General features: G+C 31.1%; 2 protein-coding genes across 2 annotated transcripts; both read right to left on the bottom strand.

Moving 5' to 3' along the window:
- Positions 1-288: 288 nt before the first annotated feature.
- Positions 289-17,104, bottom strand: LOC132715691 (beta-hexosaminidase-like). Its single transcript, XM_060698755.1, has 10 exons — positions 16,702-17,104; positions 15,506-15,817; positions 14,719-14,864; positions 12,019-12,514; positions 11,262-11,421; positions 8,208-8,292; positions 7,123-7,339; positions 5,391-5,640; positions 2,604-2,738; positions 289-1,197 (listed from the first exon to the last, which is right to left on the bottom strand). The coding sequence occupies exons 1-10, from the start codon at positions 17,075-17,077 to the stop codon at positions 1,020-1,022; spliced, it is 2,355 nt and encodes a 784-aa protein (XP_060554738.1). The 5' UTR covers positions 17,078-17,104; the 3' UTR covers positions 289-1,019.
- A 14-nt stretch (positions 17,105-17,118) lies between these two features.
- On the bottom strand, positions 17,119-24,045 carry LOC132715672 (uncharacterized). Its single transcript, XM_060698714.1, has 4 exons — positions 23,528-24,045; positions 19,863-19,992; positions 18,224-18,276; positions 17,119-17,420 (listed from the first exon to the last, which is right to left on the bottom strand). The coding sequence occupies exons 2-4, from the start codon at positions 19,973-19,975 to the stop codon at positions 17,119-17,121; spliced, it is 468 nt and encodes a 155-aa protein (XP_060554697.1). The 5' UTR covers positions 19,976-19,992; positions 23,528-24,045.
- Positions 24,046-25,733: the final 1,688 nt, after the last annotated feature.

Raw genomic sequence — 25,733 nt, 5'->3', positions numbered from 1 at the left:
GACAAGCAAGGTCGAAATTGTTTTCTATTTAAGTGTCTATGTTAAAAGCTTTGTCTGGAGAAATAATATTCTTTCAACTTAATTATAGAGTATAAATGCTTAAGAACTTAGAATGTTAGATTATTTTGTTTGCAAAACTCGTGAACTGATATCTGTCTTTTATAGACAAATTAGACAACTATCAATTATGTGACATTAAATTGACAACAAACCCGAACATACTGTTTTAAATCTTAATTTGTGATTCATTTGCAAAATCTAGAAAAACCTTAAAAATAGCACTTTACCCAGTTACAAATCTTGTCATGTTTATACATGAAACACAAATGTATACATAACAAAATATAACAATAAACCATCATGAACAATTTCCAATAATTAAAACATACTTTAAAAAAAAGAGTTCTAATTAGCAACAGTAACGTTATATCCCCAAAATAAATTTCAATGACCCCTCTCTATATTCCGATATTGTATAAGTTGATAGTGTTTTAATCACCAGTATCTTGTTGTTAAAAGGCTACATATATAAAACCAGCACAGCCAGTTTGTAAAATAGACTTTTTCCTGTTAAATTCTTGTGATTGAACTCATTACCTTGATTTAATCTTTCAATTTTGAACACACTGAAAAAATCAAGTTCTTTCAATCAGAGACACTATCAATGAACTACATAAAATTAGAAAGCAATAGCAGTTCCTACATGTAGCTCTATAATCAAAAAATCCTCTAAGAAACAACATTGAGAACACCAGATTTTTTGTATATATGGCACAAAAAATGCTGTAGAATATACTGTAATAAAAGTTTTAAAAAAGTTATAAAAAAATGTTTAAAAAATTACATATCATTTCTTAGTAACGCTATGAACACACATCCAAAATGATCAGACTAGATTAACATTTCTTGCATGTACAATAAAAGATATCATAAATGATATTGTTTTATAAATATTACAATAATATTATTTCCGTACAATATAAAAAGAATTAAAAGAGACATACAAAACAATTAAAATATCAGGTTTTTACCTGTGATTTTATCACAATATTTATAAGATATAAATATATTAACAAAGAAATGGCATTGTATATCAAAGTGTGTGCATTGTATGCACTATATAAAAAGGAAACAGCCCTATTTGCAAGTGCCGGATTAAGCCAGACTTCTCTACTGTATCGCTTTCCATCGGTGGACCTACATAACAAATATAAAACAATGAATATTTAAGGTTATGGTTCCAAAACATTAGCTGTGAAAATATAATTTTTGATATATCAACAATAAAAATGATCAATTCATTGATAAACGGATGGAAATATTTAAGCTGAAATGACATAATACTTTCATAGATGTTTAATGCGCCTCAGTGAAATAATTCTGCAATATTCCACTAACCTATGTAAGTAATATTTATCTCAAAGATACTCAATTTTATTCTGCCTGTTTATAACATCAATTTTGAATGCATTGTTGTAGAATAATGCATGTTTCAAGTTCAAATGCGTGGGAATATAATCACAAAAGCCAATAGGCCTGTGGGAGTAATTACATAGCATTTGAATGTTTATTATTTAAAATTTAAGCCATGCATTATAATAGTTAAAAGCAAGAATTTTTTTTATTAATTTTCGTCTAACATGCTAATAAAAAAAGAGAATATATTTTATTCAGTACCAAAGTAAATGTGTTACAATTCATTTGAAACACTGCAATCCTATTGGACAAAAAATAATTTCAAACACTAACCTATGTAAGTAACATGAGATGCAACTTTTATCTCAAATATACTCAATTTTATTCAGCCTGATTATAATAGTGATTTAGAATAGATATCAATTTTGAACTTGTTGTTTAGGATATATATCAACCAAAGCATTTTTAAGATAAACCATGAATAATTATAAAATATTAATTTTCATTCTAACACGCTAATAAAAAAGGGAATTGGTAAAAATTTGTTGAACTGCAATGAACGTAGAAGTCATCTTACTGATGTCATTTGGTTTATTGATGTCATATCTGGCATCCTTTTTATGCTGTGCATGTATCATGTTATAATGTAGTTGAGTGCTATATCTTTTTGATAGGGGAATAGTGTGATGTGTATTAGATATGACCTATACTGTGTCGATGTGACGTAAAACCCAAAACAAACAAAAAAACGACAATGTAGAATAATGCATGGTTTGAGTCCAAATGTGCAGAAATATAATCAAGAAAGCTGATGATTACAAAGCATTTGACCAATAACAATGCATAATCATACTACAACGCACAAATTTTATATATCAGTTTCAATTCTAACATGCTTATCAAAAGGGAATAGGTTATAATATGTGAAACTAAATTCTGTGAAGTCATTTACTTTTTTTTATTGACATCATATCTGATGTCATATGACGTGTATGCATTCTTTTTTAAGTGGTGAATATGCAGTGTTATACTGCATTCGACAATCCTATCTGTTTTATAGTGAATAATGTGAAGTGTGTAAGAATACAGTGTTTAGCACTATCAAAACATTAAAATGACTAATTCTATCATGACTAATGTTACCTGGATAATGATAAAAAAAAAATATTGCACTGTATATAACAAACCTTGTTCTAAGTCTAATTGGATATTCAACCAGCATTCCATGTGATACCAGTTTCCAGGTATTAGTATCCGTTGAGAAATATTCCACATCTAAACCAGGGAACTCTGTATTAAAACTAGCTTTTCCAGATATTACACTGAAATTGAAAAATATAAATACAAAAGTGACAGCAATTTGTATACTTAGTAAGCTGAAAAATTATAACTGTGTCAAATGTATTGGTAACAATTTTTATTTTGTAATTCTTTATACCTTATAATAAAGTAATAATGCAAATTATTTCAATCACTATCTAGACTTCTTCCTTAAATTAACCAGTACTGCCTGATTAGCTCGTAGGGTTGACAGGCAAACACTAAACCATAAGGCCATCCCTCCCTTTCTGAGACTAATTTTCTTAGTGATATTAGGTAAGAGTAAACAATGTTGTAATGGCAACTGGAACTAGAAAAGAATCAGGAAAATTATCAATCAAATAACAGGTGCTTATAAAAATTACACAACAAAAGACAGTCTGAAGGAATTCCAAAAGGTTGGGATTACAAATCAAATGTTCCCTACCTTCACCCCATTCCCCATCCCCACTCTTGTTTTATGTTCATGTTTAATTGTGTTTTATGTCACAGGTCATATGGCAACAGTACAGGTCATATGGCGACGTTCCAGCTTTACTGGTGGAGGAATACCTCAGGTGCCCTTCGGGGAATTATTTCAGGCACGAACAGGCACTGTAGAACCACCGACGTTCTGTAAGCTAGCTGGATAGCTTCCTCACATGAAAGAATCCAAAGCAAGTGGTTTAAAGTCAATGACTTTAACAACTCGGCCACGAACAACGCCGCTCCCCACTCATGTGCTAAGCAGTGAACAACCAAATTCTGAATAAAGTGAAGGACACCTTTAACTCTCTAAGTGTGATTCAGTCTTTTTTTTAACCTGCCATTTTTTATAATTTTTTTTATTATTTTATATAAGCAAACACAAATGAAAAACAAAAATCATTTTATAATCCAAAAAATGGATTATACATTCTCCATAGTACAGATTACAGTACATAAGGATCATAACAGCTCTATCTCTATCTTATGTCATATCAAACTAGACAATGTTATATTTTTTGTAATGTGACATCAAAGTTAGAAGACTTCAGGCATTATTCACATTTGTCTTGGTTTTCCATTAATTCCTGTCAGACTAAAAGGTATTTATTTCCACATCAAATTTTATAGAATTTTATCTGTATTTTATGTTTAATGTGTATATCAGCATGTCTCAAAAAGGAAATTATGTTTATACAACAGATTACCAAGAGATCAAATTTCCTGAGGATAACTAATGTTTCAACTTTGCTCTACAGTATTTAAAATTAAGATTTAGGTACATGTACTTTAATAGTGATTGGATACAGATTTTAAGAATAAACAGACAGAGGGACTGCCAGGCAATTGGCATACGTTTAGACACATGGACTACAATAAACAGCATCTCCATATTACTATCTAACCTTACTTCAAGTATCTGATACACTTAATGTAATCACAGTATTGAAAGATTACCATTTAAAATAAAATATGTGGTTATGGTATTTTTGCAATATCTTAAGTCTATTTGCATCAGAAGATAAAATAGTGTGCATAATTTACATACTGTCATCCATCCATATATTAAGTTTTTGAAAATGTTTTCAGTACTTTTAATGTTATCACAGGCTCCAGTACATGTGGACAGGTGAACAGACAGAAGGCAAACCTAAGGTGTCCACTGATTTAACTTGTTCTCCACAGTATGATTTTATTATACATTCATGTTTCAAGTTTCATTAAACAATATTTTTTAAGTTCTAAATGGGTCAAAATATAATGTGTTTTTTTTGCATTATGTTAAGTGTTTTTGTTGTCATAACAATCAGATTTTTCAACATAGGAAGAAAAAATGGTGTATGCCATGTATCCATATTTGAAGTTTAACAAGGCAGCCTGAAGGACAGCTAAATCCCCTTCCACAGCTGACATGAATGTGTACTTCTTGACCTTAAACCAAACATGAAACATGACCTTGATGTTGTGTTTAAATCAGTCTATAAATACACAATTATAGCAATTTTAGCACATTTGACACACTGACAATTGTATGGTGAGTTTTTGTTTGACCAAGCATCAACCAAATCTGTCCAAAAATTTAAAAAAAAAATGTTTTTTTAGAAATAAATCAATAATTTTACAATTGATGTCAAGGTCAACTAAAGGTCAAGGTCAAGTTTGACAAAATTTAAACAATCTTGGTCAAGGTCGTTTATTGGTTAAGGTATACATTATGACAATTAGTCTTGTCAAGTTTAATTAAAAATTTTGAGCAGTTTAGAAGAAGCACACACACAGACAGGCAGACTTAAGGACAGAATATACCCTCTTACAGCTTTATTTGTTTGCGGGTATTAAAAAATATATGCTTAATTTCAATACTGCCATTTACATGCATTCATATTTTAAGTTTCATAAAAGTATTTATATTACTTTTTGAGTTATCACTGGATCCAGTTTTAATAGATAGAGGACAGACATGCAATTCAAAGGGGCCTAAGGGGATAAGAGGCCATTTCTTTTGTTATTTTCTTTTGTTTCCAGTTAAATGGTACCCATTTTATTTTTGTTAGTGCAAACTGACTTACAGATAGATGGATGCCCAGACAGAAAGATAGATGGACAGTCTGATGGAGGACAAACCTGAAGTAGGGGGACTTATAAATATTAAGTCCTTAAAAACTTTATCCTACAGGAAATTTACTTACATGGCACCAGGGGGAGGAACTCTATATCTAACATCCTTTCTATCAAGCCTAGGTAACTCATGATAACCAATACATTCTGAGAAAGCTTGCCATTCCTTTCCTTTCATTTTTTCTGCTGCATTTCCCTTCAAATCTTCAAATGATGACTTATGCCAACCCCTCTCCGCTACCGACAAAAGTCTTGGAAACAACATAAATTCAGCTTGTTCATCAGTTCTGACAGTTTCTGTCCACAATTCTGCTTGAATTCCTGCAACAACAAACCTTATCATATAATAGTATGGTACACTTGTTATTTGTATTTCAATAAAATAAAGCAGAGTATCAAAAGTGTTTGGGTAACACAAAATACTATAAAATCATTTTTATTCATGGGCCACAATTTTTCGTGGTTTTTGTGAGTAGGTCAATCCACGAATTTAAGATCCGACGAAATTTTATCCCAACAAATACTTCTTGCCATGTCTCTATTCTATATATTACAAGATACATCTGCGCTTTACCGCCGATTTTTGTGTAATGAATGCCCAGAGGCAAGGATTAAATTTATTGACAAGCGCTGTGTGATACATTAAATGTAAATTACTTTGCATTAGGTTATTTATTTATTTTTTTACAAGAAATTGAAAATCCATGAATTTAAGAACCCACGAAAATGCCATTTTTGAAAAAACCACGAAATTTCATGCCCACGTATATAAGTGAATTCACAGTATTACAATCACATAGCAGTCTGAACTTAAGAGCAAACCTTTTCAATTCAATCAAAGCTGTGGTTCTAAAGACAACTGAATATTTTTAATATTAGGACCGCAGGTATCTGTATTTGGTAAACAATTTAGTATGGTATAGCTTGGGAAAAAAACACATGTACAGTAGAACTTCGGTAAGTCGAAGTTGGAGGGACTTGCGTAAAAACTTCGACACATCAGGACTTCGACTCATGAATCGGTCTGAATTTCATGACAAAATTTCAACCCGTGACTAGCCCTAATTATAAGATCTATAACGTAACCTGTTTCATGTTTTTCTTTCATTCATTTATCTGATATTTTACATTATAAAATGATAAATATGACATATTAAGTAACTTTTCACGGCTAATGATTTGGACTCCCTGTTGACGTATACAATGAAGTTACAAAGGGCGTAAAAATACGAAAGGGCAATAACTAAACCAGCTTATAATAAATATTTCGCGTGTGATTATCACGCGACACCGGGTCACGGAAGTACACAAATTATAGTTCTTACTGTTCACATGTACTTTAAAAAACCGCTACCGCAATTAAAATAGAAATGATTAAAGCATTTTTTCACACATTTAAACGCATACAAAGGCTGTTTGAACACTCGGCTGTGTAATTAACACATGTCACTAAAGTTGATCGAAAATCGTCTTTGCGGCCATAAAAGGTGTGAAAATGTCTCGAGATCGAAATTGTCAAAATAACAGAAGAACTTCGTCTTATTTGCGGTAAATTGTACTAGATTTATTCTATACGGAGCACGAAAAAAACTTCGACACATCGAAACTCGACACATAAAATCTCGACTCATAAATAGGTTTTTATAAGGAATATATAGAGGGAAAAAATCGGGACTTTCATTTTACTTCGACACATCGAGAAAATCAACTAATCGAAGTTTGACTCATGGAAGTTCTACTGTACTTCAAAGTTAATTCCATTAGTCATAAACTTTGAAGCAGATTAACACAGAAATAACTTACCCATAATGTTTTCTGGTTTAATGAGTTCATAGCATTCTTTTTTGTTTGTTATTTGTTCGGGACACTCCAAATGGTTATCATTAAACATAATAGATGGTGTAAATCCCCAGGCATCTCTTGTAGAGATTTTTCTAGTAGCCCAGTACAACCCTCTCTCCTCCGGGTCAGGTTCATATGGGTGATCAAAATACAGATATGTTCCATATGCTAATATAACCTGAAAGCAACCAGAATTTAGAATTTTAATGATACAGTTGGGTATTAAGTCATAACAACACTGGGTAAGATCCAGGGTTTTCATTTTTATTGGCCCGTACGGCTAGCCACTTCCTTTATTCTACAAACTGAAAATACAACCGATTGTAACCACAATTCAACCAATGATAATGATTGCCAATCTGTAAATAATGAAAACCCTTAAGATCATATGGTCATTATCTAGCTTATATAGCTTTTGTAAGCTTGCTAAATATAGATATTCCTGAACTCAGCAAATGTGGGTTACTCCTATCTAAGGGTACAAAAATTATGAAATAACAACTTGATAAATATATCAATAATAAGACCAATGACTTACTAAATGTGTTGTGAATGATAGTGCATTATGAAGCAACAACAGTAAAATGTTTGTTTGTGCTTGGAATAAGATGGGGAAAGCCACATTTGCCGAGTTTCAGATGACATCCATACATTCAGACACATGTAATCATTTAAAATACCTAACATGACTTTTACCTATGGCAATGAGGGACAAATGCTTTGATCTAATCAACTATAGTGACAATACTTGTAAAATGTTGTAGCAATTAGTTCTACTAAATTGCATGTTTCTGTTTGCAAACAATCACTGTGGTGTAAGATTTAAGTAGAGTTATATGATAAAAAGGTGTATGAGGTTTATACATATCAATTGATCGGCTGGTATATTAAAAACCTAGACTGAAGTGAAAATATTGTAGATGAAAATTTTGGTAAATGTATTTACATTATACATATCTCTAATTTTCTGTAATCTTGATGAAATATTCTTATAACAAACATAATACTGAAGGAGATTAATCTTATTATCATATTGATCAAAATACCTTATAGCCTTTATTAGCAAACAGTTTAGCTCTGTGTGGGGTTCGTGACTCTGAAGGTCTCTTCCATACATACACATATATATCTCTGAAAGTATATATATCTGTTTAACAAGTATTACCCATCAAACAAACATTGAATATAACAAGTAAATTACTTGAATTGATATTTTTCCAGGTAATATGATACAAATCACTTTATTGAAGCTTTTTATTTTAAGTATGTCAGAACATGAGATTAGGAGATTAATTTGAATTTTTTCCTTATAATAACACAAGGCCCATTAACTGACCTGTGTCAAGTAAAATAGCCTTTATAGTAAAGGACATCCTAAATGATGATCATATATAATGCAATTATAGTTTTATTATGACATTATGTAATGTCATTTGTTTTTTTCTTTAAAGAATGTTACTAAAACATACAAATTATTTAATGATTCATGTAAAATAAAATATGGAAATTTACATTCATTCAATTATGAATCCAATTAGACAAACAATAAATAAAATTTTCAAAATTTACTCTGATTTATATGGTGATGCTAATTATAAGATACACATGATCTATTATTAAATTAAAGGACTAGCAAAACCATTCATCAAATAACTATATACAGATCCTAAATTCTAAAACATTACAATTCAACTATACTATATTATACATTTTATGTACATACATTTTGAAAGAGATTTTTTTATTTGTAAACTAGTAAAATGGTGGATCTTTAAGTTATACAAGAGGGCCATGATGGCCCTAAGGTCGCTCACCTGTATGTAGGCCCCCAGAGCGGGGCCAGTTTAAACCTTTTATTTGAACAAACTTGGAAGACACCTATAAGAAGATGTTTCATGATGTACACACTTATAATGAAAAACAATGATCTGCCCACCCCTACCCCCGGCAGGGCCAATTTTAACCCAAGGGCTTTTATTTGAACAAACTTGGTAGACACCCATAAGAAGATGTTTCATGCTAAACATCTAAGCTGTAGCTCATTGGGTTTTTTAAAAGATGTTTTTTAAGTTTTTCCTATACACATATAAGGAAAATCAATGACCCCCAGGGCAGGGCCAATTTTGACCCCAGGGCTTTTATTTGAACAAACTTTGTAGACACTCACTAGAAGATGTTTCATGCTTAATATCTTAACTCTAGCTATTTAGGTTTTTTCAAAGAATACTTTTTAAGTGTTTGCTATACACATATATAAGGAAAATCAATGACCCCCGGGCGGGGCCAATTTTGACCCCAGGGCTCTTATTTGAACAAACTTGGTAGACACCCATTAGAACATGTTTCATGCTAAATATCTTAGCTCTAGCGCTTTGAGTTCTTTAAAAGAAGATTTTTTAAGTTTTTACTATTATACATATAGGGAAAATCAATGACCCCCGGGGCGGGGCCAATTTTGACCCCAGGGCTCTTATTTGAACAAACTTGGTAGACACCCATTAGAACATGTTTCATGCTAAATATCTTAGCTCTAGCTCTTTGAATTCTTTAAAAGAAGATTTTTTCAGTTTTTACTATATACATATAGTGAAAATCAATGACCCCCTGGGGCGAGGCCAATTTTGAACCCAGGGCTTTTATTTGAACAAACTTGGTAGACACTCATTAGAAGATGTTTCATGCTAAATATCTTAGCTCTAGCTCTTTTGGTTCTTTAAAAGAAGATTTTTAAGTTTATACTATATGCATATAGGGAAAATCAATGACCCCCTGGGGCGGGGCCAATTTTGACCCCAGGGCTTTTATTTGAACAAACTTGATAGACACTCACTAGAAGATGTTTCATGCCAAATATCTAAGCTCTAGCTCTTTTGGTTTTTAAAAAAAAAAAATAATTAAAGTTTTTTCTTTCGGTTGCCATGGCAACCAGAGTTCTGCATGGAATTAAATTCTTTGAACAAATTTTAAAGGTGACCACCAAAGGAACATTCCTGTGAAGTTTGGATGAAATTGGCTTAGTGGTTTATGAGGAGATGTCATTTAAAGTAAAAGTTTACGGACGGACGGACGGACGACGGACGAAAAGCGATCACAAAAGCTCACCCTGTCACTTTGTGACAGGTGAGCTAAAAAGGGAAGTAATTTTGCTGTACTTCTTCTATACATCAATATGATTCTGAATAGAAATTTTACTTTAGAAAATGCTTGTTTTGAAATAACAAAGGGTCATGATAACAACACACATGTGGATTATGATTGAAATAAAGATTATCCTTGCCCTCGTCATTAAATAAGGGGGCAGATAACTCAAAAAGTAGGATTGTGACCCCAACATCTTTTCCTTCAATTTGTTTTTATCATGAAATAAAAATAATTATATTCAATAAATGGTGATTGGCCAACATTTGATAATCATAAATGTTTAGGACTGCCTTAATTATAAAAGACTGCCCAACTCTTTTTATCAACTGAGCTTTACTGAGGAATAGTGGTGTTGGTATTTTTCACTCCAGATCACGTCAATAAGTCACATTGAATTTTCTGCAGCACAGTTCAGCCAACAACTGGTTCCTGGGCAGGCTGTCAAGTAGTTTACCAGTACTAGTTGCCTTAACTTTTACAAGGAATAGATAACTTCTGTTCATGCCAGAGCAGAGGTACAGTGAGAATGACCATAGAAAGGATTTCATCATCAATCACAAAGAAAGTGACCAGCACCGTCTAGGAATTGAACCCGGATCACCCGATTCACAGTCTGACACTCTACCTTGTATTGAGCTAATCTGACTGTGCCTGAGCTTAACTAATACATTCTGAAGGATATTCGTAGAAATTTCTGTGTAAAATGTGGGTAACTGAATAATAATTAAGAGCAGAATATGACACTGGAAACAAACATCACAAAATATAAACTTATTTGGACTTTTCCCTTTAGTCCCCACATTTATACTTGGATAGGCATAATGTCACTTTACTCATGCAAAGTTTAAGTTAACGAATTCACAATTTGCATTGTAGATATTTGAAAGTTACTTTCCATTATACATAAGACTGTTTCTTTCAAAAACTATGCAACTTTGTTCCACATAATCAAAACTTACTTGTTTTTAAATGCATCACGTGGGAAAGGTAATCCTACGTTTTCAATGTCATGTGATATCATGCCATCTTCCCAAGCTCCTACAGACATAGATTCTTCCAAGGCAATACGTGTAAGATTGTTGATAAAATATTTCATCAAATCATACTGACCCATGTTTTCTGAAAATGATAAGATTCTATATAGATGTAGGGTTTTAAGGTTAACTATACATCAATAATTATGTTAATATGGTTACTTAATTTAAAACTACTAAACTTACAAAAGTGTGGAATATAAAAGACATTATATAAAACTGTATTTAAAATATGAATGGTAAATATTCGGCAATGAGTTACAGAATACAGTTATTTCCGTAATGATTTGAAATTCTATAATCTACCTTAACTAAAATGAGGAGTAGTAAAACACTTATAATTTAGTTAGTTCAACAGATAATCTAAGGGAAATTACTGAAAGAAATTATTTGCCCCATAAAACTTACAGTGGTTTCCCTTTAACAAAATGATAAAGCCATTCCTATATTGCAGATTGTATTTACATGATTCAGACAAATAAGAACTAGGAGTCTACACATATAATTTTATCAACATTATTTCCTTGCTCTAGTTACACAGTATCTAGAGATAACAAAACATGAAAACAATTTCAATAAACACTGATGACAATACTCCAAAATTGACTCATTTAGTAAAAGCTTTTGAGAATTTTCATCAGTAAAGATACTTTGTCATTTATACATTTGATCAATATCTTACCTCCTGTTGGCTTTTTGAGTTTCCTACATTCAGGGGAACCATCCCATGCTCCCTGAGCCACCTCATCACCACCAAAGTGGTAAAATTTTAGAGGCTGTATATCTTGATGCATCTTCTTTACTTCCATTATGATCTTCTTGACAAAATCATACGTGGAATCCATGCACGGGTTCATGACATCATCAGTGAAATGTTGACCTGATTTAAATTTAGGTACATCTTCACTGTCTATAATAGAGTATAGGTTTGCTTTCATGTCTTTACGTATCGAACGCTGTGATTTGGAATGAATAGACTTTATAGCTGCCCTACTGTGTCCAGGCATATCAAATTCTGGTATAACTTCTATATGACGTTCTTTTGCATTAAGGAGAATTTCTCTGTAGTCCCCGACACTAAAATATCCAGATCCTGATGTATTAGAGTAAGGCCCTGATCCAAGCATAGGTAAAATACACTGCTCTTCTTTGAGATCATGACAGCGTGAAGATCCCACCTTTAAAAATATGTGTTATATGATGTTCAATATATCATACAATTCAGGACAATTTTTAACAATATATATTATTCATTTGACTACATTGTGTAGAAATTTGAAAAAGAAAACAAAAAATTATCAGGCAGTTATCAAGATAAATCAGTTATATAATTTTGTAACAAATATACACAAAAGCTTTGTTTACCAAATATTATAAGTTATTGTAAATGGCCAAAGGCATTTTCTCATGCCGATTTAGCCAAAATAAACTGTATAAACTGTAAACTATTATTTGTTCACTTGACCACACCAGCCCTTTCAAAAAATGTAGCTATTACATGATTATCATTTTGACCAATATAAAATCAATTCTAGAATTATATAAAAAAACAAGAGCTGTCAGTAGGACAGCACGCTCGACTATTCCAAGTGCTTGATAGTAAAAGAGCCTTGATAATGTTAAATTTTTTTAATTTCACAAAAGGGCTAATTTTTTTTTATAAATTCATGTTATAGGCCTTAGAGAGAGTCTAATTATACAGTATTGGCTTGACTATTCGGAAAGTAATGTCACAAGGGTGTTTTATTGAGTATAATAATACTAATTACTTATGAATACATAAATTTGACAGAAAAGGTACAAAGGCTTGTTATTAAGATGTTTAATCAAGTAAATCACTGCTTTATTAATATGAATGCATAAAATTGTCCCAAAAAAGGCAGAAACCCTTCAGTAGTTATTGAGATAACAGCTTACAAGCAAAACTGTACCATGAATTTCTAAGTTGAAAAAGGGGAGAAAAATCAGCCTAAATGCAAGATAGAATTATGGATCTTTGTCAGACCTACAATTATGACCCTAAATATGTGAAGTTTTAAATAAATATCTTTAATAGTTATTGAGATATGTAAAACTTGCATGTAAACATTAACCAAGAGACTAAGTAGAAAAGGGGATTTGAATCAGCCTTAATGCAAGATAGAGTTATGGAACTTGGTCAGTGACATACAATTATGACCCTCCAATTATGACCCTAAGTGCATGTGTAAAGTTTCAAATAAATATCTTTGAAGACCTTTAACCTTTAACCAAAATTTCTAAGTTTCAAAAGGGCAAATAATTCTGCAAATATTGCAGGCAGAGTTATGCAATTTTGCAAACTGATGTACAATGTTACTATAGAAAAGTATTTTAAATTTCAATTGAATATCTCAAGCAATAATTGAGATATTTGACTTTACAAAAAAACTTTAACCAAAATTTCTAAGTTCCAAAGGGGCATAATTCTGTCAATATTGTAGGCAGAGTTATCCAACTTGTCAATATGATGTACCTTGTTACTATAAATAAGTATTGTAAGTTTCAATTGAATATCTCAAGCAATAATTAAGAAATTTGACTTTACAAAAAAACTTTAACCAAAATTTCTAAGTTAAAAAGGGGCATAATTCTGTCAATATTGTAGGCAGAGTTATCCAACTTGTCAATCTGATGTACCTTGTTACTATAAATAAGTATTGTAAGTTTCAATTGAATATCTCAAGTAATAATTGAGATATTTGACTTTTCAAAAAACTTTAACCAACGCAGACGCCGACGCGGACGCTGACGCCGACGCCGGGGCGACTACAATAGCTCTCATATTCTTCAAATAGTCAAGCTAAAAATGTGTATTTTTCAGGGTCATTTAATTTTTGTGAAAGTAAATGGCTGTTATTGGAGGACACTACATTCCTGTAAGCCAAGAAAAAAATTTGTAGGGAGCAGTTATTCAATTGTACATATGTATCAAGAGATTAGGAATGTGCATCATATCAATAATATTGCCTATATCCTCAAATCAAACAACTCCCTTAATTGATTCACACAGTTGTTAATAAGTATGTGTGATTGAGTGATAAAATTCTGCCACTAAAAGTCAGTTGGATTAGAAACAGAATGAATGACTACAGAGGGAGAGAAATATAATAGATATTAGCAGACCAAAAGTCTGGGATAAAACTATAAGTCTGACATCATGCTTACCATATGAAACTTTGACATAAACAGATTCTTCTGTATGTTACATTTCATTCTTTTTTTTACATTAAAAATATCAAAACCTTCAGTAAAAGTTTAATCAACAGTGGAAGGTGGTTATGTAATGATGATGTGCAGGATCATAACTAATTGGTTAAAGGAGACACATCATCTTATATGTGGACATTTATTATAAGATTACCTGTGTTAACTCTGGTATTCCAGGTATTTCAAGTCTCCAGCCTTCATCATCTGATAAATGTAGATGTAGTTTATTCATCTTGTACATTGACATTATATTAATGATCTTTAAAATTTCTTCAACTTTTATAAAATTACGGGATACATCTGAAAATAATGTCAAAAAAAATCCATGAAAAGCAATATTTTGCATACATGTTATTCATATGAATAACATAAAATGAGTTAAAATTTTCAAAAATAGCTATTACTCTTTAAGTAACAAGGCTCTTTGCTAGAAATATGACAAAATACTCAGACTACCGTAATCATGCATGAAACATGTTGTATTGTAAATATTTCTATACTTCTTATTCTTTTAAAGTACATTTTTCTGAAGTATTTTTAAAAACCTTTTTCTTTGTTTAGGGGCATGTAGCTTTAAATGTCTCACAATTTATTTTACATTTGAATATTTTCTTAAGGCACCATATCACATGTATAGGCCAAATCATGCATATTTTAATAGTTATAAAGATTTATTACAGCTAGGTTATGTATTTGACCCTATACATATAAATGGTTGTTTGCATATATATTCAGAGCTGCTAGACAATGGTTATATTGAAAAAAACAATAAATTCATGGTTATATAACCTTACCTAAACCTTTATAACAAACTTATAATACAGCAAATTTAACTTCCTTTATTTATTACTTCATAAATTGACAGCAGTGGTGTACATAGTTTATCTAATATCATTTCAATAATTCTCTTGTCTATACAGATATTTATATATCTAACCTACCTATATGTAGACCTCTATAAGAGAATCTTGGTGCATCTTTGATAGTAAACTCTGGTAACATTATTGGTATACCAACACTTGTACGGGCTTCCGGTGTAAAGAAAATACTACTCAAAGTTTGGAATGCATAAAATAAAGCTTCATTTGTTGCTGCGGTAACAATAATATATTCTCTAGATGAAAAAGCTTCAATACTGTAACCATCCTTGTTTTCTTTAGATACTTCATCCATGTCCACTATAACAGGACCTTCCCTTATCTCGATATACTTTCTCATTGGTTTAGACTTTACAATTTTCATTGACAGCTCATCTGTAATAAAGAACAAGATTGTTGGTAAATTATAAATATAAAAAATAATCCCAATCTTCAGTCAAGCATTATCACACCATAAATTGACTTTAGAATTACTTTTCTCAACTGAAACATTACCATATCTTAATTGATGCATTACAATATCTTAATTGAAGCATTATTTAACCATAATGATATCTTTATTAAAATATTACCATATCTTGACTGAAACATTATCATATCTTATTTGAACCATGACAATACATGTATTGTAATTGAAGCATTACTATATCTTAATTGAAACATTACTATATTTTAATTGAAGCATTACTATTTTTTAATTGAAGCATTACTATATCTTAAATGAACCATTACAGTATTTTAACTGAAACATCACCATATCTTAACTGAAGCATTATCATATCTTAATTGAACCATAAAGGTATCTTAATTGAAGCATTATCACATCTTAACTGAAGTATTATCATATTTTAACTGAAGCATTTCATATTTTACCTGAAACATTATTCTTTTTCTTAATTGAACATAACTATACCTCCTTGAAGGCAATTTTTACGCATTCCAAATTTATTTTAGAGTCCATTATTTCAATGAAAACAAATTTTTTTAATTGAAGCATACTTTTTTTTTACTAAAGCATACCAATTTAATTTAAACTTACCCCTGTCGTCCCTTGAGTAACAGTTATAATACCTTTACTGACGCATTACCATATCTAGAATTAATGATGGGCCTCATTTGTCCAGTTTAACATATAATAATCCATCTTGTGTTTGATAAAAATATTATGTCAATGAAATGTTTAAAATTAATTTTAAAATTTTCAAGTTTTCTTTATAAACTAATAATTATGTTCTTTACTTAGAATCAGACATGCTTACCTGAAAAATGTTTAATCTCCTGTAAAAATGGATCAGACTTAATAATAACCCATTGCTTTGTATTAAATTCCATTTCTACTTTCTCTTTCACTTGAACAGATAATGGTGTTGGAATGATTTTAAATCTTGTATTTGTTTCTTTTTTGTCCATTTTAAACATCTGGAATCTTTGTTGTGGAGTTAATGGATGTGACTTATCATCAATTCTACGCTGGTATTGTCTTTTGTCTGTAAAATCTTTTACATAATTCAGAGATTCATCGTCCGTGTTAGCAATAATTTTTGGCATAGACAAACTGCTGGTGACATACCACCTTGGCATAGAATCAGAACGAGTAATCTGGAATGCTTGCCCCTTAAATCTACATGTTACCATTTCGGACGGTTTGAGATCAACGAAAACGTTCCCTGTCAGGTTCAAATCGTGTACAAGCTGCCACCAACATGAAATAATTTCAAACCACATGACTTAATATGATATCCTAATTGATAAGGATAGTTATCTATCTCCATAAGTCTCATGAAATAACCGTAAAGATGCCAGCGTTTTGCCTTTACAGTTTGTACACCTGTGTTAGTCAATGTTACGCTACATAGGAAATATCCCCTTCCACCCATTAATTCCCCACTGATGAAATTATCCTCCACGGCAAAACTAACATTAACAAATCTTGAAAAATAGTCTATATCTTCTTGTGTTGGTTCTGGAAGTTGTTGTTCTGAAAAAAAACAAAACCACAAATAAATCTGATCTATATTTTGTTTGTTAATTTTTGTTCTGGTTTTTATGATGCTATAAAAAATATTTTTACACTCTTCACACTGAAACTGTACTAATAATCAGCAGCTGAGTGTGAGAAATCAGTCATTTTACCTTACAGCATGGCAAGTTCCCACAATCAAATATGGGTTTTTCTTGCTAAGTAATGAAAGTAGCTCATTTCAAATCACCTGACCTTCAATTTTCTGTAGGTTCAAATCCCACCTGGATATTAAATTCTTTTATGTGAGGCAGCAGTCAACCCAGCTAGTAGAAAGTTTGTTTGGTATAAAGTCATGCCAGCTTCACTGAGCAAGACCTTAGCTGTATTATTTTGGGCACAACTGAGCCTCTGAGTACTTCCAAGATGTCTGTATGAAATGATAACATAGGGGAGATAGGCTGTAGTGGTTAAGCTGTCTACCTTTCAACTCAAGGATAGTTGGTTGAGCCATGGAGCTGAGGTTGAGCCCTACAGGGGGTTCACAACCATGTTTCCTCTTATATCATCAGTATTTACATGAGTGGTTCAAATAAATTTTAAGATTGCTAACATGAATATTGATGTAAAATATGAAACATACAGACAGAAATTTGTGTATTACATCTATAAGAAAATCTGAAACTTTGATATATATGACCTTTACAGTGTTAGTGTTACTCTAAACAAGAAGTAAACAGACTTGTGCGATATAAGGTAGACATACTTTCATATATTTTTAAGGAACATTTAAACTAAAAATATAGATAAGTGACACTTACCTCTAAATAATGAGAAGCTGTATTTTGAACCAGTGTTTGTTGCATCAAATGAACTGAAAACAAGATAAAGTATATAAAGAATTTTGTATATATAATGTATAATCAGTGACAGAGTAAGCCTCATAGACTAATTGCTGTTTCAAGGGAGAAAATTTTTTCACTTCAATTTTAAATGCATACAATAACATATAAAACAGTATCAGACTTTATTTTGTCATTCAGAGACTTTAACACATTCATTAATGGAGATAAAAATATCATTACTGTACTAAGATTTATTTCAAAACCTAACATAACCTGCATAATTGCACAATTAACAATTGTACTCTACAGAGACTTAGGGCACACGCTTTTTATTACTTGGGGACCATACGCCGCTTTTCATGGAATGGCACTACTGTCTCACATTGAAGGTTCTATGATAACGGCCGTTTGAACACATCTGCGGATATTTCTAAATTCAAAATTGTACCATTTCATGTTTAAATGTTGAATTCTGCTTAAGCTGGTGCTAGGGGGCATGGACGGTAGTTTGCACTTATCAGTACCGTCCATGAACAGGCTCAATCAAACAGAGCCTGCAAGATTTTCAATTTTGACGTGTTGGGCTTTCTTTACGGATTCTTGTTTTCTCTATTTAATTATACAAATGAGGGAACTGCTGAATAGTGATGAATAATATACATTGAAAACAAAAGCTGTTGGTAGGACAGCATGCTCAACTATTCTCAGTGCTTGATAGTAAAACAAGAGCCTGTATAATGTAACTATTTCAGCCTTGAGCAACTTGACTGTATTTCACTGAAAAATTTTATAGTGATTAATAACACGGGGGAGGAACTGTTACATGGAGGATGAAGTTCTTATGATAACTGTCACTGAATTCCTGGAAAATGTTACAGATTTCGTCAGAAATTTTTTGTATATACTGAAGAGCCACTGGTCAAGAATTGTAATTTTTAGGTTCACAAAGAGAAACAACTCTGTAAAGACTAATGCTTGAGTTATGAGTCTTTAAATCTGTGACCTACCATTATGATTGTAAAGACAAAGTTTTAAGTGACGACCTTGAATAGTTTTATAATAAATGAAATTACCAGCACAACTTTAACCAAAAGCTACACAACAGCAAATCATATAACTATAATGTAGAATAATATAGCTCCCCTTTTTCTAAACACTTACCATGCTGTTTTATTATAAACATCTTAACTTGTCAATCTTTCAATCCAGATAAAACCATTCATCATTTTTAGAAAAAATATGTACTGAATGAAAAGCTTACACTGCAGATTTATGCTTATTTTCATGAACATTTTTAAAATGTACTAAAAGTAAATATTGCCAAGTGAACAAAGAAGTAATTTACACTTTGCACACAGCATTTAAATCTATGAAAATTACCTGAAATAGGTTAGAATATGCAGAAATATCCATAACTGCATTAGTCAGGCAGTAGAAATATCCTTATAAATACTTCAAAATCATGCATTACTGTGAAAATGTTACTTTTCTTAAAATCTTGGTACATTTTTCTCAAGGTTGATTTTTTAAAATATTTAGGCATGGAACTTTAAAATCCTTGTACAAAACAAGGGAATATATAAGTATGGCAAAGATTAATTTAGAGTATAAATACCTTTTATACAGGAGTAGAAGACATGCAGATGTAAGCAATAACAATATGTGAACCTTGCTTCTTGATACACGGTAACACAACTGGTTCATGATACATCTTCTACTGACTACCATCTTTATCTTGTATCAGACTGTATAACATGACAAAGAGAGCAGTAACACTGCGTTTGATCATCAATATTAACATAAAGTATAAACAACAATATAAAACAAAATTGATTATCAGAAAAAAACACAATTCTACATTATTTTTCATTCATTTATAAATTTTAGAAAAGTAATGTAGATTATAATTATAGCCACATACAAATATAGCATCATATAAACTTCTAATTCAGAATAGGTGTGAAGCTATAAAATTAATTATCCCAGTAATTGAAGTTTAATTGAAATATTTAAGTCCACACACAGTTGCCATTTTAATTGTTCAAATTATGATCACTACAATATATTTAGAATTTGAATTTTTCATGAAGTCCCCTTGCCAACCCCTCATCACCGCTAACAAATCTAAAATACAAACACAATATTAGTAACATACATGGTCTATATATATTTAAAGAATTAAAGTGTGACATTGTTTACACAACCATTAATATAAGAAAATGAAGGGTAACAGTATTATTATTAATGGAAGAAAAAATAGCAAGTTCACATTTGAAATGTGATATCAAGCAATGTCCATTAATCACAAAAGGAAGATAAAATTGTATAAGAGTACCTTGTATAAGGCTAAAGTTTAGTCTTTTAATGCATTATATCATTGCTTGTGTATCCAGTGACCATAAATAACATTATTTTTTATCTCTATAGTGTTAAACTTATCTTTAAATAAATTTGGTCTATAATGAAAAAGGTGAGGTCATTCTTCAGCAAAGGGCTTTATTTTGTGCAACCTTCATAGACTGAAAATAATTAATGCATTATATAAATTGCATTATATAAATCAAATGTTTTCATGTTTGTACCCAAACAGTACACATTTAAATCACTCTAAACAACTTACACTTAAGACTTATTTCAGACATGTATTTCATTGATGTGACCTTCTATAGACATAACTTTCTATGTTATCAGCAATAAAAAAGAAAATTTACCCGATACAAGTGCAAAATAATCCTGTCAAAATATGTCCATTTCTTTTAACCCACAACAAGTTTTTCTACTCACATCCAGATTTCCTACTCACAACCAGCTGTTCTACTTACAACAGGTGTGGTCACAGTAAAAGCTTCTTACTATATCTGAGAAGACAAAGGCGACCAACTCCTGTATTGTTGCCCTCAAAAGGCATAATTCATATACTGTAACTTTTATGTATACCACACTATACCACAATATCACAGCAATTTAAGATTTTATTTTTTTATCTTTTGGCTTCCTTAATGCTAATGCATCAGACAGAATCAATCTATAAGGACTACCTAAACATTCCTGTGAAGTTACGTCAAAGTTTACGTAGTAATTTTTGAGATTCTGTTTTAAAGAAGTTAATGATAATGAAAAGAGCTGCAAGAAAAAGCTTGACAGATAACAGGCCATTCTGTTTTTGCTAAAATATTATCTCATTGCCCAAAGTCTCATGAATGAGTTAGAGAACACTTCATAAAAAAGAATAACTTGTGCAGAGTTCATAAGGGTAGAGGAAGGTGGAGAAAAACGAATTATTCACAGACATGGCATTATGTTATTTTTATAAAATGTCATGAATTGTTTAGTATTTCTGTAACTACAACTTTAATCAGTAAAACTTTAATATATGACATGAGGGTACCATCCCAGGTGTATGCTAGCATAACACATCTGTATATAAATCCCACAAAATGTAATGAAAGTTCTATATGGCATCATAACTGACTAACAGCATAAAACTGACAAAATAATACACATCATGGAATCCAGAAAGAGCTCTTTCAACAAGCAGTCTTCTTCATTATGACACAAGAGTATATAATTCAGGAATAACAATCTTTATAATACAAAATTTGATAATTTATATAAATAACTGTTCTGTTATGATGTCTGGATAAACTTTTTCAAAGCAAAAGATAATGAAGTTTTTTTGTTATTTTTTTTTTTAATTTCATCATCTTATATCATTTCAAGAAACACTTGTAGTTCAGACATTAAACGTTTAAAATGTGCAGAAATTTTAGCTGCTCACCCCTAATTCTAACCTTTAATCCTATGCACTTATTTTGTTGAAGAAAATTATTGGTGAAGGGAAATTACTGATTAAGGAAAATACTGATGAAAGATGAAGGAAAATACTGATGAAGGAATTTACAGGTAAAGGAAATAGCTGGTGAAGAAAAATACTGATGAAGGATGAAGGAAAATACTGATGAAGGATGAAGGAAAATACTGATGAAGGAATTTACTGGTGAAGGAAATAACTGGTGAAGAAAATTGCTGGTGAAGGAAGACCTTTATGTTCAACTTGTTATCACCTACCAAGCTTGATCCTAACATGTCCCTGTCAAAATAAGATCCAAAGTCAGCTATGGGCAAGTATTCATTGAATCAGTGACCTGAACGACTTGGCAACAGACACCCACTCTTGCTGAATGGGTACAACATGTATTTCATTATCCCACAACACAGCCTTGACTTATTTCCATGACAAGATAGACATACCGGTAGCAAGATAAACAATTCAGCTCATTTTACAAATTGAAACTTTTTGAACAACCCTCCAAAGTTGTTGTTATTGTTGAAATGCTTCAGTGAACACAATTGTTTTACCAAGGCCAATATTGTACACCAAGACAAATATATTATAACATGAAGTGTGTAAAGACAGTGCTTAAACCAACTCATAAACTATACATCAAAGGTAATAAAATAACTATAAGAGAGTACAATGTGTACACTGAAAGGTTAACAATACTTAATGAGATATCATATTACAGGTGACAAACATGTTAATATTGACAGTATTTTAAACCTTTGATAAGGCAATATTAATTACAGTATGTCAGCTGTCTGTTATACACTGTTACAACAATTAAACAAGACATATGTTCATATAGATCTATATACAAGTACTTGACAAGACCTGGATTCATATGAAAATATACACTACCAGGTAAAAGACTAGAAGAACTACAATATAGCCCAGTATTGTAAAACTTCAATAAACCTAGCTAAACTGTTAAAAAGAAATAAAACCTTCAATTACCTGTCATAAACACACATGTATATAAAAATAAATTCAAAAAGTGAATGCTTCCACAATTACATTAAGTAAGATATACTTTCACTTCTATAACAGCAGACTAAATCTATGAACAGGAAGCCTAATAAACATGCACTTATGAATCTTTAATTTCCAGTATCATAAATCCAGAGACATAGATCTATGTCTCTGATAAATCTAACACAATTTTAATGTACGCGACACACATACAGATGAACTTCACATGAGGTTATGTTATATGCTAACATATAGATGACAAGATTATCATAATAAACATGCCCTTCACATATACATGCAATATAACAAAGATTACATTTGTTGTAGTTAAACAATCTTAAATTCACACTTAATTCAATATATCCCTCATTTATGCTGTCAATTACTGTCCGATCTTACATTACCTGACTACTGATTATTCTATTTCATATTACAGCAAGTTACAATGAAAATATGTCGTAAAGAATTACCTATAACCAGTATTTAACTATATAAAATAATATCCATTCAAGGTTGTTCATTATGAAAGGTGGATACATCTCTACATACACTCAACCTTTAAAATGACAATATTGTGCTTGAGGGTCGTTCCAACAATAGTAAATTACTGTTTTTACAATGGATCAAATGTAAAACAGGAATTTATAGTGGCCAGGTTAAAAATGATTCATGCCTAAAGGAAGTTTTTTATATGAAGCACACAATAATATTATTTCAAATGTTTTAGGTATGGATGTGGACTTTCAGTGCAAAAGCTTGATAAACATGCAACAATAAATTCATTATAAAAATGAATATATCAATAGAAATATATCTGAGCATTTTTCATTACTAAAAAAGTACATAAAGGGAGATAATTGTCTTATTATGGTGAATATTTGTGCAAACTCATTTCAGAATCATTTCATGAATAAAAAGTTGTGGACCAGGCACAAAACAGGTCCTATAATTATAAGACCATATTAACAAGAGGGCCATGATGGCCCTGAGGTCGCTCACCTGTATATAGCCCACCCCCAACCCCCAACGTTGCAGGGCTTTTATTTGCACAATCTTGGTAGACACCTATAAGAAGATGTTTCATGCTAAACATCTAAGCTCTAGCTAAAAGAAGATTTTTTTTTAAGTTTTTACTATACACATATAGTTAAAAACAATGACACCCCTGGGGCCCGGCCAGTTTTGACCCCAGGGCTTTTATTTGAACAAACTTTGTTGACACTTACTAGAAGATGTTTCATGCTTAATATCTAAACTCTAGCTATTTGGGTTTTTTCAAAGAAGATTTTAAGTTTTTGCTATACACATGTAATAGTGGTCAGGTTCTAATGAGAATCAATGCTTTACACGGAGACCAAACGATCACAAATTATAACTGGAGTAAATTCTCAGGGCTCAGTAGATTTATATACAAGTGTCACTATATAAAGATGATGGACTAAACAACAACAACTAGTAAATTCAATTTCAATCAATGCTTTTTAATATATGAAAAGCCCTAACAAATTGAAAGAGAATACTAATCAAATTATATTTAGTTTTTATATTAAGAATAACTATATTTATTTTAATTAAGATTATGTTTATGATATTTTTATATATGGTCGTTTATAATAAACATAAACGTTTGTTAAGGACTAAGTCCAGTTTAATGTTTCAAGGCTAAGCCTTGTTGTACTGACCAGAGTAGGTACAGTACCTAACCTAGCTAACATTACCAAAGTCAGCTTATTTATACAATTCAGTATTCAAAACAACAATTTGATTGGTTGAGAATAACATTGTATATACCATGCAATAAGTATGAAAGATAGTAACTCATAACTACTAGATTAACTGTTAACTTAGATTACCGTAAATACCCATCCTATTACATTCCTCCCTCCTTAAAAACAAAGAAACCCCATGTAATTAGAGATTTAAATTTAATAAATATAATGTCAAAAACAAAGGAAGTTAAGAATTACAATAAGAATGAAACATCACTCAAGCAACACACCACTTTCAATGTTCTCGATGAAACTGTAAAGTCCTGATGTTAGAATACACTCTGAATTGAGCACATGCAGTAGTGGAATATAAACAATGTGGAGTCCATGGTGTTTCACCATTACAAGCGGTGTTTTGTGTGTTACAACTGGCTTGAGTATGTACATGTATATGAAGTCTGAAAAATTAAACAAGAATTAATATTCATATAAACATAATAAATGACAAGTCTAAACTCTTTATCTTTCAGACATACAATGTGGACATATATTCAATTCCATATGTCAACATGAATACTGCTATTTTAAATCAAACTATGTATTATCATCACAATATTTAATTAATGTATACTTTGTATTACATTTACATTTTTAGGATAAATGATTCATATCAATTTATCTTCCTCTAAAGTCGTGTTGATTTAAACTTGGTATTTTTCTGTACATTCCATTTCATACATAAGTCTAAGTCTTGGTTAGACATGGTCATTTTTAAGTAGCATTTCACTCTTTTAATCCATGACATCAGTTCTAGCATAATTATTTTGCTTTGAATAAGTAACTGCTTGCTTCTCTCAAAGTATAAATATGTTTGAAATATTGACACAGAGTTTGTGTCTAATGTTTCAAAAGATTTACTTTGATTATTGTCCAATGCATATTGAAGTATCATTTTACCATTATCTAT

Source organism: Ruditapes philippinarum, unplaced genomic scaffold (genome assembly GCF_026571515.1).
Source record: "Ruditapes philippinarum isolate M1 unplaced genomic scaffold, ASM2657151v2 ctg9156_1_1_1_1, whole genome shotgun sequence".
NCBI lineage: Eukaryota > Metazoa > Mollusca > Bivalvia > Venerida > Veneridae > Ruditapes > Ruditapes philippinarum.
Note: the sequence above shows the minus strand (reverse complement) of the source record. Positions and strands in the feature narration are given on the sequence as shown.